The 17887-nt window shown below is 40.5% G+C and overlaps 1 protein-coding gene across 1 annotated transcript; it reads left to right on the top strand.

Moving 5' to 3' along the window:
- Window positions 1–11856: 11856 nt before the first annotated feature.
- Window positions 11857–14134, top strand: LOC308106292 (heat shock 70 kDa protein 12A-like; the record flags this gene model as incomplete). Its single annotated transcript, XM_080457339.1, has 4 exons — window positions 11857–12138; window positions 12253–12477; window positions 12608–12776; window positions 13068–14134. The coding sequence occupies 4 exons, from the start codon at window positions 11857–11859 to the stop codon at window positions 14132–14134; spliced, it is 1743 nt and encodes a 580-aa protein (XP_080313465.1).
- Window positions 14135–17887: the final 3753 nt, after the last annotated feature.

The following is a 17887-nucleotide window of genomic DNA, read 5'->3' as shown; positions in this document are numbered from 1 at the left end:
GCACTCCTCTGTGGACAGCATTCAGCTGGGCGAACCTGAAAACTGAACCGGACGAACCGGACGAAAAGAAAGATAAAAAACAAGAAGGTTCATTACTATAGGTGACAGAACCTTTCAGTTTGTAGCTCCCAGACTCTGGAATGTCCTTCCACAGGTCTTGAGAGCTTCAGGCACTGCACATTTTTAACAACAACATTCTTACAAAATGACAAACAAAAAAAAACCTTAAGCTGAAAACTGAAGTTCCGGACAATTTTTTTTCAAAAAACAAGAAGGTTAATGACTAAAGGTGACAGAACCTTTCACTCTGTTGCCTTTCCCACACTCCAGTTAAGTGTTTAACAGTTGTCTGTGTTCTTTATGTTAAATAAATGTATGTATTTGGGCAAAACTCATGCCTCAAGTCTCATTTATCTAATCTGTGTTTTTGGGGACCCCAACAAACATTACAAAATTATTTTCCTTGATATAACCTCTTCAAGGTGGTATTGTCAGACATAATTCTGAGAGTAAATTCCTTGCCACACTAAGTTACACACTAGGTTACATAGCCTATGTAAAGCAGTTCTCTGTGAGAAGCGCTATATACAAATAATATGTACATACTTACTACACCACATGTTCAAAAGAGTTGTTGTCTCCGCCAGGCCGAAGGCATGGCGAGAGAGTATGTTTTACCCCCTGTCCGTCCGTCCGTCCGTCCGTCCGTCTGTCTGTCAGCAGCTAATCTCTGGCATCGTTGGCTTGATCGCAGCGAAACTGTGCACACACACTCCCTGGATGCCAATTCAGAACCTCTGCCCCAAAATTTTCGCTATAACAGGCCGATTCGTGTTTTTTACCAATAACTGCACCGATCTGTGTAAAACTGTTTGTTGCACACTCTCTAGAGGCCAAGGAAAAACCTTTGCCCTGCATTTTTCACATTTGCCTTTTATAGCGCCACAAGGAGGCCGTCTAAAGTAAAATACATTCTTGGATATTAAGCCTTCAGATTGTATCCAAATTTCACGCGAATCGGTACACATGATCTCTATAGTCATGTGATCAAGACGGATCTCTTTGATTTCTCATATTCCATCCTGATTGGCTAAGATTGACATCTAAACTTTACAGGAGTGGCCCGTTTTGAACAAAATGCCGCAAATCATGAACCCAGCATCCGATTGCGGTGAAACGTTGCACACACACATTCGCACTTCGTTGAGGAACAAATGCCACCCTTTTCACATTGCCCTATTATAGCGCCACCAAGAGGCAGATTTTTGCAACACTTTTCTTTTTTATATTACTCCAACACATTTTGTCCAAACATCATGCAAATCGGTACATATTATCTCTGTAGTCAAGTGATCAAGATGGTTCCCTCCGATTTTTCCTATTCCATCCTGATTGGCCAATTCCGAACATTGCTGGCCCACAACAACCTACCTGACCTGGCGGAGACCTGTGCTCCGAGGAGCACTTTTTCTAGTTGAACATGTTTCACCAGGTAGGTCATGTCATTTGTTAAAAATGTCAACAGAGCCTGCAGTTCTCAAGACCTTTGGAAAGGCATTCCAGCCTTTAGTTATTAACCTTTTTCGTTTTTGACCTCTTTTCGTGAAATGGGGCTTAAGTGTCCCTGAGCAACACTTAACCCATAACTGACCATACAACATTGTATGACGAAGTATACGACGGTGTCGCGCCGATCTATCTACAAACTGATTGATTGATTGATTGATTGAATACTTTATTTAGAAATTTGCAGAAAAAAAGCACATGAAAGTACAGTTTAAATACAAGCTAAATAGGATTGAAAAGCCCATGAAAGCCTAATGGCTTGTTTCAAATGAGGTCCCCATGTACTCAATTCATAGTGAAAGTTAACTCACAATGCATGCATTTGTGACAGCCTTTTTAGCTTGTAGATCTGCATTTCAACATTGTAGCCTACCACAGCAATTCATGATCATACACTTCTTTACATAACCTTAGTGAGTATATGTTATCTTTTCTCTAACTTAGGCTACTTATCTGAATGTTGGCATTGGTCTACACAAGATCTCATGAAAAGACCTAATTTGTATCATACGCAAGCCAATTCCCAGAGGTCTCGCCATTGTGGTTGAAACTTTCTCTCCCTGATCGTATCATAGGCTACTGCCTTTCACTTTCCCTCAAGTCTTGCGCCGACTTTCTTTGATACCTGTTTTTTATCCGGCGTTTGGCCAGATACTGGTGGTTTTCAAATGAGTCACTGGTGCAAGCAAATTAGCTATGTGAGTGAACGTCAGGCAACATTAATATGAAAACAACTGAAAATCATAAATATGGTAATGTAACACCTGACAAACATTACAACCACAATGCTATGTGGATTATGTCCATGCCCCACCATTACCAACAAAGAAATACAGATAAAGCAACATTGTGCCATAAACTGTTAGTCCGTCATAGTCAATTCATCATAGTCAGTTGTATATCAACTTTGTCAAAGGCAACCTCTTTTCATACATTTCGTACTTTATTGTTGCATGAAAGTATCTTGATACATCAGAATATATAATCAAACTAGTGGTGACATACGTTTTTGATAGACCTATTCAGGGTCACCACCACATATCAAAGAATTATATTTTGTACTTTTGTATTTTTTTGTACCCGGCCAACCAGGTATTACAATTGCTATTGTGCAATCGTGTGAACTATAATGTTAAAATATAAATACAACCCTTAAGAATGAAATCAAGACATTTTGAGGCAGAAACAAGCTTTCAATCAACAGGTAGAAGCTGCAGTTACTTTTTGGCAGGTGGAAAAATTCATTGTTAAGGGTTATATTGGCCCTTTCAATGAGTGGACTTGAGTGGACTATAATCAATGAGCTATAACCCCGAATGACAAATACAAATACTTCATGGGTTATATTAGCCCTTCAAAATCTTTTTTTGCCTTTTACACCGCAATTTTGTTGTTATGCCGATTGATTCCTCCCCACACACATTGTTGTGTTGTCACTGCTGTTGTATCCTACTGACTCACCTGCTAGTGAGGAGCCCCCACCAGCAGAACGTATAGAGCCTTCGTCCTACAAGTGGTTCAACCAGTTAATGCAAACCCCCCATTTCTGGTCAAATCATTTAAAAAATGTTTCTTGGCCTTCTTGGCACTCAAGATGTTGGTGAACAGACTAGGTGGAATTCTCTGTACATCCCTTAACTGGTTGAACCACTTCAACCCCTAAATACTTCATCCACCGGTGTCCCCCAGGGGCCAATACTAGGCCCCCTCCTTTTCCCCTCTCCAACAAATCTCAACATGTTACATTGTGACAATGTCCTTTATTCTCAGAAAATTAATGTGTAATTTCGGATACTTGACCACTTATAAACCCCCAATACTCTCTTCAACAAAAAATGCCAATCTACAAGCTCCCAACGCATTTCAGTGTGACGCGTTGTTAGCTTGTAGACCGACTATTTTCGTCAAATAGGGACTGTAACAGAGGACTCTGTCACGACTTCGATGTGGTATTAAAGGACTGTATTATTCTTTAGGCACTACTGGCTCCTGTGACTGTCGCAAGTAGTATGGCTGTTTGGGGCTGAGACGAGCGGCTCAGCTAACTATGAGATTCTAGGAAGCTCCTCTGGGTATAGCTCTTCCAGGTATAGCTCAAGTCTCCAAATATTCTTCGGGTTGTTATCTTACAGCTGGTCTGCTAGCCGCTCCTGCGTTCCGCTGTACTTATAGGTCCAAGGGACAGCTATTGAGCAGGTACAGTCCTACAAGTATCTGGGAGTTCACCTGGATGAGAACCTGGACTGGGCTCTGAACACCGATGTTGTCTATAAAAAGACACAGAGCAGGCTCTTTTTCTTGAGGAGGCTTAGGTCTTTTGACGTGTGCAGCAGAATGCTGCATAATGTTCTACCAGTCAGCAGTGGCAAGTGTCCTGTTCTATGCTGCAGTCTGCTGGGGAGGCAGTGTGATGGACAAGGATGCTAAGCGGCTGAACAAACTGGTGAAGAAGGCGGGCTCAGTACTGGGAGAGAGGCCGGACTCACTGGAGGCTGTGGTGGAGAGATGTATACACAAGAAGAGCAGGGCCATAATGGACAATGTGGGTCATCCTCTCCACAACATCCTGGCAGGTCAAAAAAGCAGTCGTAAGGACCTGTTCCGTTCATTGCCCTGCAAGAACGATCGTTTTAAGAACACTTTTGTTCCAACAGCAATCAGGCTCTTCAACTCCATGACCAGCCGCTAGGCCTATGAACTGGACTAATGGACTAATGGTCTTAGTTTTTAGTTATTTATGGGTCTATGTGCAATGACAATGACAAAGGATGATTTTTATTCCCAGTGACACCTTTTAAATGCTTTTTTATGCTTATTTCATAATATATCTTTTATATTTGTCTTCTCTCAGTTTTAACCTGTGACCCCCCTTTTTTGTGATGTGTTTTTAACTAACCTTGCCTGTATGAGCTATGGGATATCTGAATTTCCCCTCGGGGATCAATAAAGTATCTATCTATCTATCTATCTATCTAGGTGGGACATGGTGTCGTATGATCTTAGGGCGACGTCACACTGGCGTCGCGTCCTTAATCGGGACGATTATCCCATCGTCATCGTCGCCTTGGCAACAGGGATGATAGGGATGCAAGGGTTCAAGTGGTTGATGTAAAAAAATATATATATATATCACACAAAGGTTTGGCGGCCCCCCGTAACTCTGAAGAGGGGGGTAACTCAGAGGACCCCCTAGGGGTCCCAGACCCCCAAGACCCCTGCTCTACTGTATACTAGGGGTTCCCAAACGTTTTAGCTTGTTTAACTACTCTGCCCCGGTCAAATCCGCGACCTCGCGGGCTGAGTGTTCCGCCTCGCTGGTGCCGACTGTTCTCACCAAGCGGGCCGACTGTTCCGGAACATACGGCCCACTGGTACCGAGCGTTCCCTGGATAAAATGGGGCCGAGTAGATTTTGGTTACCCATTAAAGGTGCTATACAAATAATGTTTATTATTATTATTTGTAATTATTTATGAGGCCATTTAAGAACAGGTTTAAGTTCTGTGTTAGTGTCATATCATTCATGATACCGATGGTTAAAGATTTGCTCAGTTAAATAATTCTATCAATCCACACCAGTGGGAGTTGATCCCGAGTAATTAAAGTTATATTCATTCTTATAAAATGCATGTACTGTATATCAATGAGAAAATCTAGACTTCCATTGTATGTGTTAGAATTCTGTTTATGTGAACATACAGTACTGCCAATAAACTGATTGTTGTAACTCTGTGAAGTAGCCTACTGTAGAGAGATACCCGACTGTTACTGAAGAAAATACTCTATTTAGTAATGATTGCGAACGCGGAAGAGGCGCGGCGCGCCTCCGACCAAGTGGAGCTTACTATGTAACCCTGCTTGGGTTGTGTGTGTGTGTGTGTGTGTGTGTGTGTGTGTGCGTGTGCGTGTGTCTGTCTGTGTTCATGCCCCCATGTGACTCACATGCGTGCACTGCCTGTAAGCAGCCACCCGAGTGCGCCAGAGTGCAGGAATTTAGACAATGCACAGCCTGCCCCACACACACACAAAAACACACACGCACACACACACACACACACACACACACACACACACTTCTCTCCCCATCACGGTGAAATAACACGGATTACAAGTCCGTAAATACACAATATTTTCGATATGTGTTCGCTTCCAGCGTTTGCGCGTCTTACTTGTTCTTATAAGAAATAGCCTTACATAAAATAAAAAAATCACTTACACTACCTTTAATAAACATGATATAAACCCAAATTATGAAAAGAAAAAATACACACACGCACACGCACACACACACACACACACACACACACACACACACACACACACACACACACACACACACACACACACACACACACACACACACACACACACACACACACACATATATTCAGTTGATTGCTAGAGACACAATGTACAGAATAATCAATTCTTACTAATAGAGCTGAATGCAGATAAAAAGTCAATTTAAGTACCACAATACTAGGTGACACCTACTGAATTAAAACAAAACAACTCCAACTTCTACCTGAACTTTAGTTTATTGTCTCATCACAAGTGTAAAAGAGTGTATTATAATTTTTTGCAGTTACAACTATTAGTCATAAGAATAGAGATAGAAACACATGAAATGTCAAATGACAGGACAAATAAGAATTATGTTCGAGTATTCATAGTCATTTATACATTACATAAAGTGATAAAGCCTGTAACGGCCTGAGTTGCTATAAGACTGTTACATGGCTCAGCACTCATTCAACAGGGCATAGTAACATAATAAGTTGGAGTGGCTTATTGTGAAGATTGAGAGTGTGCATGTCTATCCCCTTTTCAAAGCGCTACACCCCTTTGAGATGAATAGCTGAGGTGGAGCGTAACACCTAGGTCTTAACGCACAACTTAGTTAGCCAAGTCATACTACTTATGAGTTGACGGTGCCCGGGATCAAACCCAGAACCTTGCAGTACAAAGGAGAGTAGCCCTACTCTACCGACTGAGCTATACCTGGACACATAACAACATAATATCGACACAATTAATACAACCTGTAGGTTTTAGTGATTACACAAAATTAGATACACCACAAAGATGTATCAATACAATTCATCTGTATATTTGTTAAAACTTTTAAAACTTAAAACTTTTTATAAGCTTTTTTAATTTTCTTGCTTTAATATATTTTGTGCTACATGTAGCACAATCTACGGGATAAGTCCCAACAACATTTTGGTGCTTGTACCTGTATAAGTCAGTGACAACCGCTTGAATCTTGAATCAATTCATCCCATTTATTTAGTAACCCTCATTTAAAACCATACATTTTTACCATTGGCTCAGTCTCCATGCTTAATATCAGGTGGGAAGATATTCCAAGCGTCAGGTCCAGGAATAAGACTCTCCCAGTCAGGCTGTAGTGGAGGACTGTTTAAAGCCATCAAACAACCCAACCAGTAGCATTCAGCAGCCAGATCTCTGAATGTCATTGTAGGGATCCTCTCTTGGTATTTCAGGAGCGCACCCTTTACGAGACAATATGGACAATTGACAAACTAAGATTTTGAATGGTTCTATCTATAGATAAACAATCTAATAATTTAATTCAGTGATCCATAAAACCACAACCCACCCTAACACATGCACGTTACACTATTGTTTCCTCTCTAGTCCTGAATAGCCTCTATACCTAAGCTTCATGTACAGTATTCTATACTTTTGTGGTGCACAGAACTTTGATGTACATCAACCATACCTTAACAACATCTTCTTTGCTGCTGTGATATACAGCCATTTGTAGATTTTGGGCAGCCAATTTTGTGTACACTGTTACCTGTATAGGAAAGGTAGAAAATTAACAAAAAGTAAAAGATTAAATGTGGTAATAAATAAATAAAAACATGTCATCATACATCCGTGGGTGATGGTGACAGGCTGTGCTTGTGGAATGCAAACATTTCCTGTAATTGCTTCTTCTTTTCATCCATATCCTTTCTCGAAGCCTCAAACATTTCCTATATGATCATAAAAGCATTGTGTGTTAGAGGATGCATGGATTAAATGAAGCTAATAATTGAATAAGGAGACTGCAGAACATAGTAAATCTCTATCTGTAACAGCACAACTTTCAGTCATCACATGTATACACTGTACGTACCCGAATCAATTTATCTGCCAGCTTTCTGTTTTCCTTCTTTGTTTTCAAATCACCCCTGATTTTAGGCCACTTGATGAAGTTTAGTTGTTCATACATGGCTGTCAGTCGTGTCTTGCTAACAGGACTGTCCATGCTCTCGCAATCTCCTGTCTTTAATTCATTGTTCAGATTGGCTGCCATTCTTCATAAGGTTAAAAAAAGAAAAGATTTTCATGTTGTATAACAACCTTTTTGTTTGTAGTTGCTTTCGTACATTATTCAGAATAATTTTACTTACCTGTTTTTGAATGAGTCAAATTCTTTTTCACGTTCTTTCAGTGCAGTTCTGAGGGAGGAAAATTTCATGAATGATTGTATTCTTTTGTGTTTTTTTGTGTTCAAGGTGATCTGTTAGCACTTTTAATTCAGAAAATAATTAGAATAGATGACAGCAATTAACTGAACTGTATTTAGCATATGATTATTTAATTGTAAGGGTGTAAAGTCATTTTCACATTTTGAATTCATAGTACACTTATTTATGTTGCTTATAGGCTACTGTAGGAACATAATTGGAAGTATTTACCGTGCCTCGTTTAGTTTCTCCTTGTAATGTTGGTCCATCTCATCCATACTGTATTACACACATATTGGTAATCATTATAAAACACTTAAGACCAGAAATAAACATTTCTAATAATTAAAACCAGGAAGATATTTGTCTTGATTAATTTTCTCTGCATATTAATGTTAACAAAATATCAAAAAATATACTGTATATGTAAACTGTTTATAAAAATAATTACAGATTTTGGGCTCACCTTTGTTTATATTCTTCACACATGCCACAGCTTAATTTGGTAAGTGCATAACAGAGATTAAAAAAATGCAGTTAATATGGTAAGTATAAAAGAAATGTGCCTTTTTGTATTGTAGATCTTACAAGTGTGACAAATATGGTAACCAATATCATGGGTGACTGAACATATAGAGGAATAAACAGCAGCTACCTTCCTGGATTACGTTTGTCTTGGGTATGTTGTTCCTTCGGATAATCACTGTATTAAAAGCATGAATCAGTTTGCATTATTGAAACATTTAAATTGTCAGTCCCACTCCCATAAATCACATGCTTCCTCACATCATACATTTGCAGATTTGAGTCAAAATCTTGCTTAGAGTACAGTACATGAAAATGTTATGCTTATGGAATAGAAAGAGAACCAAAGTGAGAAACGTTAGCCCAGGCCAAGACCACTGAACAGGTTGTATCCATCACCCATGGTATCAGTTCATGCATCATTATTTATCCTTTACTTTTTATGTAATGTTGTGAAGTAACAGAGAAATGTACTAAAACATCAAGTAACAAAGCTCTACATTTGATAGGTTGAAAGGTGTGTTCTGAATTCAGTGAAGTTGGGATAAAGAGGATTTTATGGTATCAGACATTTTACAGTACATTTTAAAATGAGAAACAAGATTCCTGTATTTACAGTATGCTGATGTAAACTAAGATTACTTCATTTTCTGAGTGTATGATTCAAAAGATGTCAGCATCTCTGTCATTTGAAGAAAAATTAAATGCTTGTGACTACGAAAACAAAATACAATAAGCATCATAACGTTTCTTATAATCAGAAATTGAGTGATTTTCAATACGTATGTGTTTGATACGATTAATAGGCTCTGAAATGAATCCAGTGAAGTTGGGAAAAAGAGATATTATGGTATCAGACATACAGACTAGGCCTAAAGTATAGGCTACATTTTAAAATTAGACACCAGATTCCTGCATTTACAGTAGGCCCGATGCTGGATCATCATGTTTAACTAAGATTACTTGATTGGGTGATTTTAGGACCTTGCCCACTTAAGTCCGTATTTTCACATAAAGAATATTTGTATGCGAAAATAAAGACTTTTACAATCTGTAACGTATCCCCACCTTGCACACTGACTCCAATGCATATTATTATATTAGCCTACTTGCGGAGAATTTCACAGTACGAACAGTCATCAAGCATTGGAGGTGATTGGAGGTGACCGAGGAGCTGCGGGATTATCCCGGTGTTGTTTCAATGTAGGCTTAGCCTTGGATCAAGACTATCATAGATCGTATTTTATCGATTTTGACACTTGCTTATCATAGATACGAAAGTGAAAGTCAGACTCGATAAAATACATCTATGAAACTATGATAGTCTTGATCCAAGGCTAAAAGTAAAAGTCAGGCTCGATAAAATACATCTATGAAACCACGATAGTCTTGATCCAAGGCTAGTTTAGGCTATTTTCTTGGCCCGGTTTGATGATCATGCTTTGCTATAGGACTTACAGTACATGGAGCCACATAAAAAAGAAGACCCTCGATCCTAAACACGGTACACACGTATTTGAATTATTTGATTAGAATCTGCACAAAAAGCGCATTACATACTGTAATAGATCCAAAGGTTACATTATGGTCAAACCAGATAGGCCTACAACTGGATGCTCATGCATCAACACATAGAGGGAAAATACGTCCATAATATGTTCCACCAAAGGCTGATATTTCATATTTGGATGTACAAGTGTCCATATAGCCTAAAAATAAAATGGGCAGCCTATTTGAAAATGTGACAGTTTTTCTGATTTCATTAATGGACACAATATCTGGGGTATTTGGAATATCTGACAAGCTTTAATGGTGAAAATAAGAATGTCCTCTCCAATGGTGTTATTTGAGAGGACAGAATGTGATATCAAAGGTTTGCAAAGGGAAGAAAATGTGTGATCATTCATTCCTATTATGGAGGCTCTCACGGTCACAGGTTGGATTGACAGCTCATGGTGCGTACCGTCGCGCTCATAGGTCGCGCTGCTTGCGCATGGATTACACACACACGCACACACACACACACACACACACACACACACACACACACACACACACACACACACACACACACACACACACACACACACACACACACACACACACACACACACACACACACACACACACACACACACACACACTTGAAGAGTGTGTGCTATGCCTTTGGTCAATCCACAGGCTGTAGGCTGGTACATACTGTAGGCTAAATGACGGATGAAGATTTCGGTGGCAGTAAACGTGATTGACACACACAAGTGACACAACCATCACAAAATGAGGTCAAATAATTTATTTTTACTTTCTCTGAATTGCAGGCGAACTTCATGTTGTGCTCTGAGTTAGTAAAAAGTTAGTAAAAAGAGGATATTATAGTATCAGACATAATTTACAGTAGGCCTTAAAATTTTGACCTGCATAAGCCTTGGATCAAGAATATCATAGATGTATTTTATCGATTTTGATATTTGCCTATAAAAGTCAGACTCGATAAAACACATCTATGATAGTCTTGATCCAAGGCTTAACTGTATGCTGTATGTGATGTTTAATAAGATTACTTGATTGAGTGATTCTCAAATACTTACTGTGTCTGATGCATGTTGTGGTCGCGGACATCTTGTTGTGTCTGATTGTTGGACCACCAGGGCCATCTCCACCACTGGCCACTTTTATCTCTGGGGGTGCCATCAGAGGAAGCAGACTGATGCTATAGGTTTGAACATATATATTTTTAAGTAGCCTATTATTTATCCAAACCTTATGCTGTCTGACCAAATAAAAGAACAAATTGCTTACAAAGTGATACATTACATTACACAAGGAGTTATATATATATAACTAATATATGACCAAATTTCTAATCCAACAAGAGGCTACTGCGTTATAACATTTTGGTCCTTGATAAATCTTTAGTCATCATGTTGCTTTTAGCCTACATTTTACTTTTATTTTAGTCATAAACGGCACTGTGACACAATGTTTTCTTTAGCGACCAACATGCCTTTCAAACATCACCTCATGCATCAAAGAAACATGAATAAATAGTGCTTTTTCATTTTCAGTGCTTACCTTTTTGGTCATGTCATCTCTTTAAGCCATGCCCAGATCTTTGTGTCGACACTTAAAACTGGTCTGTCACCGGTGCACACTGTGCAATTATGCATACCAAAGGGTGGGGCTTAGTGACATACCACAGGGTGCTCATGTTATAAAAACTGGGATATTTGTCATCTGTTTTAAGTTCAGTTTGGTTGACTTTGAGCTTTCTTCTGGTTTCCAATATGGGGGATACGTTTATAATAGCAATAGATTTCGGTACAGCTTACAGTGGATACGCCTTTAGTATCAAAGATAGAGAAGCTAACATAGATCCCATCGTTCCACAATGGGGAAAAGAACATGATGTAAGCACCCCGAAGACACCTACATGCATTCTATTTGATGAAAATGAGGAGTTCCTCAAATTTGGTTATGACGCTAAAATGGAATACACCAAAAAGGGAAATGAAATAGCCAAGAAAACACTTCTCTTTGAAAACTTCAAGATGGAACTCTACGGAAAAGTAAGTCTCTGATTTTTATGTGTAATTTATTAGGATAGAAATGTGTTTAGAAAATATATACGTATATAAATCTTTATACATTTATTAACAACATACATTTTAAAATTTCAACAGACACTCAATGAGGATCTAATGATTGCAGCCGTAAATGGCAAAAAAATGACAGCCCTGAAAGTCATCACAGAAAGTCTACGCTACCTGAAGGACCATGCACTGATCACCATTGCTGAAAACGCAAGAGGACGAACCTTCACTGCGTCTGACTTCACCTGGGTTCTGACTGTTCCTGCAATTTGGGATGCTTCCGCAAAACAGTTCATGAGAAAAGCAGCAACTGAGGTAATTCAATGTTGTTATTATTACATACATGATGACGTTATCAAAATGATCTACATGATATTTTCTACAAATGTAAATGTGTGAAATTAAATAATGTTCTTTCTGTCTTACTTTCTTTCTTTTTTATCAGGCTGGCATTGTGACAGAGGCATCGAACAAGTTGGTCATCGCATTGGAACCAGAGGCAGCCTCAATCTGGTGTAAGCAGCTTCCCTCTGATGGTTTCATTGATGAGAACTCCGGACATGATACCCTACAACAAAATCCTGGAACCCAATACATTGTTGTTGATTGTGGAGGTATGTTGTGCTGTGACTTTTATGTTGTTTTTTTTTATTGTTGTTTTAGATTCCCTTTTGCAATTATTTGCAAGTCTATTTTGAATTTCCCTTTTCTCAATTTAGTCATTAACCCGCAATGACACGTTGGTAGAGGTTTGAGTTGTGTAGGCTACTAAACTTGTCATGATGTTACTAGTCCAACTGGTAGATATCTTGCTATAGTTGCGCTGTTGTGCAACTTAACTATATTATTTCTCTGTTGTCCATTCTTGCTTTCATATTTTAAAGCCTAGCACCGTTGTCTTACAGGTGGTACCATTGACATCACGGTGCATGAAGTATTGGATGGAGGAGCCCTGAAAGAGCTGCATAAGGCCTCTGGTAACGGTCTGGGAGGGGAGCATGTTGACAAGAAGTTCAAATGTTTCCTCAAGGAAACATTCTCTGATGATCTCTGGAATGAGTATGAAACAGCATATCCCAGTGAGCTTCAAAAGCTGATGTATAACTTCTCTGTTCTTAAATGCGTGGATGATGATGTAGACATCTCCTGCCCATTTAACTTAGCTGCATTAGCTCAGAAAAGGCAACCAATGGAGAATTACTTTGAGACAGCGCAAGGTGTAACCTGGGACGAGGGGTTGATCAAACTCTCAAAGGAGAGGCTGAGATCTTTCTTTGATGAAAGTCTGAGTGGCATCACTAAAAGTCTCAAAGAAATCTTGCAAAAGGATTTCAGCATTGAGTGCCTTGTGTTAGTGGGGGGTTATGCCTCAAGTAAGATTCTGCGCGCACACATTACCAAGCAGTTTGGTGCTCAGTGCAAGGTACTGTGCCCTTCGATGGCCCAGCAGGCAATTTTGAAGGGAGCTGTCATGTTCGGAAGAACCCCTGAGGTAGTGGCATCACGAAAAAGTGCCTTTACTTATGGTATTGCCGTCTCTGAAGAGTTTGATGCCTCGAAGCATAAGGCTGATAAGCACTCCAACAAAGTGGCGTGTGGCACTGGTGGTAGGCCTACACAATCGTGTGGTGGTACACAATGGTGTCATGGTATTTTCTTACCACTGGTGACAATAGATGAAGATGTGGCTTGGGATGAAACCAGAGACCACACCTTAGTACCAACAGAAAGAAACCAGACATCAGGCCGTATTGGTTTTTATCGCACAGAAAGGAAGAATCCTCAATATGTAGATGAGTGGGGAATAGAGGAACTCAACTCGTTTGTCGTTGAGATGCCAAATATTGCAGGTGGGTTGGGTCGTGTAATCCAGTTCCAAGTCAAATTTGGCTTCACAGAGATAACAGCCACAGCCACTGATGTGGCTTCCAAGTCATCAAACTCAGTCAAAATTGACTTTTTGAGCAAGTAGGATCCACAGCCACTGATGTGGATTCCAAGTCATCAAACTCAGTCAAAATTGACTTTTTGAGCAAGTAGGATCCTAGAATAAGACTAACTATTTACATTGTAACAACTTGAAGGCCCAAGTTCTGTAATAGTGAAGAGATTGATATATTGTAACAGGTTGGCCACAAATATTAATATATAAGGGGACATTGTGATTTTGGCTCAATCTAATCTGATATTTTAAACCAGGGGTTCTCAAACGTTTTAGGGCCCCATTTTATTAGGCATTTTGGTTATAGTCTTAACCATATACGTATATTTTGAGATTTTGGTTTACCTTTAAAAAAAAGAAAAATCATCTGATACTTTAAACTAGGGCTGTATTTGGTTTATTAGGTTGAGTTGTATATGGGAATACCTATAATTCAAACATCATGTGATGTAACTTTGTATTTAATGTTAAAGAGCAGTCATACACATTTTGTAGACAATGTGCTCAATTAAGTTGTTCTATTGCTAAATTGTGTTATTATTCATTATTAATATATTTTGAAGTTTTTTTTATTTTTGGGCTTTTTATGCCTTTATTTAGAGAGGGACAGGGAAAGTAGGCTGACAGGAAACAGGGAGAGAGATGGGGGGGGGGGGGGTGACACGCAGCAAAGGTTGTCGGGAAAGGGAGTCGAACCCGCGACACGCTGTCAGGCTGGCATTGCAGCCTAGGGTGCCTGGACCATTACATTACGGGCCATTATTACAATATATTGATGTCCAAATGATGTACAACAATGCCAAACAAGTATGCAGTTTTTTTTTTCTTGGTTTGGATTACATTTGTTTTATCTTCTTTGTATTTGATGTAGCCTGCTGTAACTGACAAAAAATAAATAAATGTGATTGACTTTAAAAATGAGTCGCTGTTTATGTGAGGTAACAAACACTAAATGGTAATGTAACACCTGACAAATATTACAACCACGATCCTATGTGAATTATAAGTACAATATTTTGGGCCAATATGTATTTGTTATAGAAACTTTGTGTTGGCACTTCGCCATCCTTCATAAGTGTTAACTTACAACTCCAGCAAGTGGGAGAAGCCATTATAATAACCCTAATCTAGAAATGAGAACCAGCTGAGTCTGATCATGTTATTTTTTTACCACAATATCAACTCATACGTTCACGTTGTGTTCCCCAAAACGGTTGAACATTATATTGTACTTTTCTTATTTAAAATAAGTGTTAAAGAATAAAAGAGCAGGTTTCAAGCATCATTAACAATGTTTCAAGCAGCCTGCTGGGGAATAAAACGCACTCCTCCTTACTGTATATACCTTTAATATCATATTGTAAACAGTCGTATCTAAAATGTTTCACAAAGAATACAATTGACAATTCAGCACAGGAATCTCTGGAAACTCAGCATACTGACCAGAAATGTTATAAACTTCACAAAACAATTGTAAGTAGAGAGAACCTTTTTGTTTGTTTAAGACTGCTGGGGGCATAAGCATCTTATGCTTTATTTCATTTAGGTCAGGTTTTGTTACGCCTTAGGTTTCCCCCAGGCCAGGGCGTAACGGCAGAAAAGCAGTTCTAAAGTTGGTTACCACAATACTATGTGATGAAAGCAAAACAACTTCAACTTTCACTTGAAATGTAAATGTAGGGTAAGTGATATTTTTTGGTTAAAACGAAAACGTTTTTTGTTAAAAGGTTAAAGCACTATATTCTGATAGTAATCGTTGCTATAGAGTGTTTGTTCAGTAACAGGAGTCTCCAGCTCTTTAATAAACAGAAAATTGGTTGGAGAGACCCCAGTCTCTCCTGGGGTAACCTTACCATTCTCTATCGTGTCAAAACTGTCTCTCGACCTTACATATTCCATATATACGGGGACACTGTAAGACACACTGCGACAAAATAAGAAGACCCAGCTGCTTCTGCAGGAGCTCAGTGAGGCAGTTGAGTCCGAAGACATGTCACCGCCACCAGAATGCTCACCCATGTGCTCCGTCAAAAAGGGTAACCATGGACATACATAAACTGTACACACCCATCATCCATGGCTGAGGCGCACGACGCCACCAAGGCCCATCTGGCCCCGCCAGACGCTAAGGCCAGCCATAAACCATAAATGGGTGGAAGCCACTTAGCTCGCAGGTTGCAAGGCTAGCTTCAACATAAAAAGATATCACTCCGAGCCCAAGGTCCATCCTTAACGGAGTTGTGGTCCCAGAGGCATGGTATGTGTAGGCATGTGCTGGGCTGCATGGAGCCCAGCACACGCTCCGTGAATGGGGTGCTGGCTACCACATTCATGCAGTAGAACCTGATAAATGTGGACGGCTTCGATCAAGAGGCCCCTGTACAAATCTCAGATGAAGGGGCATAAAGCCCATGAGGTAGCGAGGCCCTGTGTGGAATGCGCACGCACTCTTGTTGGGGCTGGCTTGCCTGCCCACCTACAGTACGTATACTGTACGCCTGTTGGATTGTTGCACAATCCAATGAGGGAGCCTAGCCTTGGAAACCATCTCCCCAAGGCAGTTAGGTCCATACTCACCTTCAAGGCCCTGACAGGGCACAACATTGACTGCAACCCTGCTTCACCGTCCTGAGGAGGGTGGGAAGGGCTCAGCTCAATAGACTGACTGGCTTGCGACTCAGACCAGGCCTTAGGGTAGAATGCAGGGTTTGGTTTCAGCACCACCCCAGCATGGCCATGCAGGAAGCGGAAGCATTCCTCATGCACCGACAGGGACATTCTTTTAGCTGACACAATTGCCAGCAAGAATGCTGTCTCGAGGGAAGCCATTGCAGCCCAACTGCGTCCAGGGGCTCGAATGGCTCATGCCGCAAGGCCTATAGAACTACCTAATCCCAATGGGGGGACTGCTGGCCTACCGTGCGAGGGACGAACCCTACGAGCACCCTGCAGAAACCGGGTAATAAGGTCACAGCAACCTCCTGCCAGTTTCCGAGGCAGCCCTTATGGCAGCCACCATTCCCCTCAAAGTCGTGGGAGACTTGCCCGCCTACAACATTTCCTGGAGGAACTGGAGGATGTCACAGGCCCCACAAGAGAGGATAAAAGTGGCATCGAGTCGACCAAGAGGCCGTCGCACAGATCTCAGGTAACGAGGCACCTCGCCATAAGGCCATTGAGGTAGCGAGGCCCTGTGTGGAATGCATACGCACATCCACCTGTCTCTCCACGAGCAAACACTCCTCACCAACAGGGATACGCTGCCCCAGTCGATGGAGTCCGGGCTCCCTGCAGAGTACTAACCACAGACTGGGGCAACCCCATGGCTGGAAACTCTGCCCTCTCAGGGGCCAGACCCAAAGCCCCTGGGGAAAGGGATGGAAGAGAGTCCCATGGGACTTGGGACAGGAGGTCCTGCCGCACCGGGAGCTCCCAGGGTTACCCTCCAAGGAGGGGTGCAAGTTCCGAGAATCAGAACATCTGGGGCTAATTGGAGGCCACCAGGATGACACTCATCTCCTCCACCTTGTTTGACATTTTCCAAAGCATGCAGGCTTCTCATGGGATACAGGATAGGTGGGCACTAGGGACATCTGGGCACCTAAATGTAAAATTGGTCATTTTGTCTAAAATGTTTTTTAAAAATGGTCTAAACAGCTATGCAGCCAGGGCCTCACAGCAATTCAGAATGATTGAATCATTAGTTTGAATGAGAAAATGCAACAACCTAAACCACATTATTCATGGTAGGTTAAACTCATTTTTATTTTCTACACAAAAAAA

The sequence above is a fragment of the Gymnoscopelus braueri genome (assembly GCF_963280865.1).
Source record: "Gymnoscopelus braueri genome assembly, chromosome: 18".
Classification (NCBI taxonomy): domain Eukaryota; kingdom Metazoa; phylum Chordata; class Actinopteri; order Myctophiformes; family Myctophidae; genus Gymnoscopelus; species Gymnoscopelus braueri.
The sequence above is the reverse complement of the archived record's forward strand: the minus strand, read 5'-3'. Positions and strand labels throughout refer to the sequence as shown.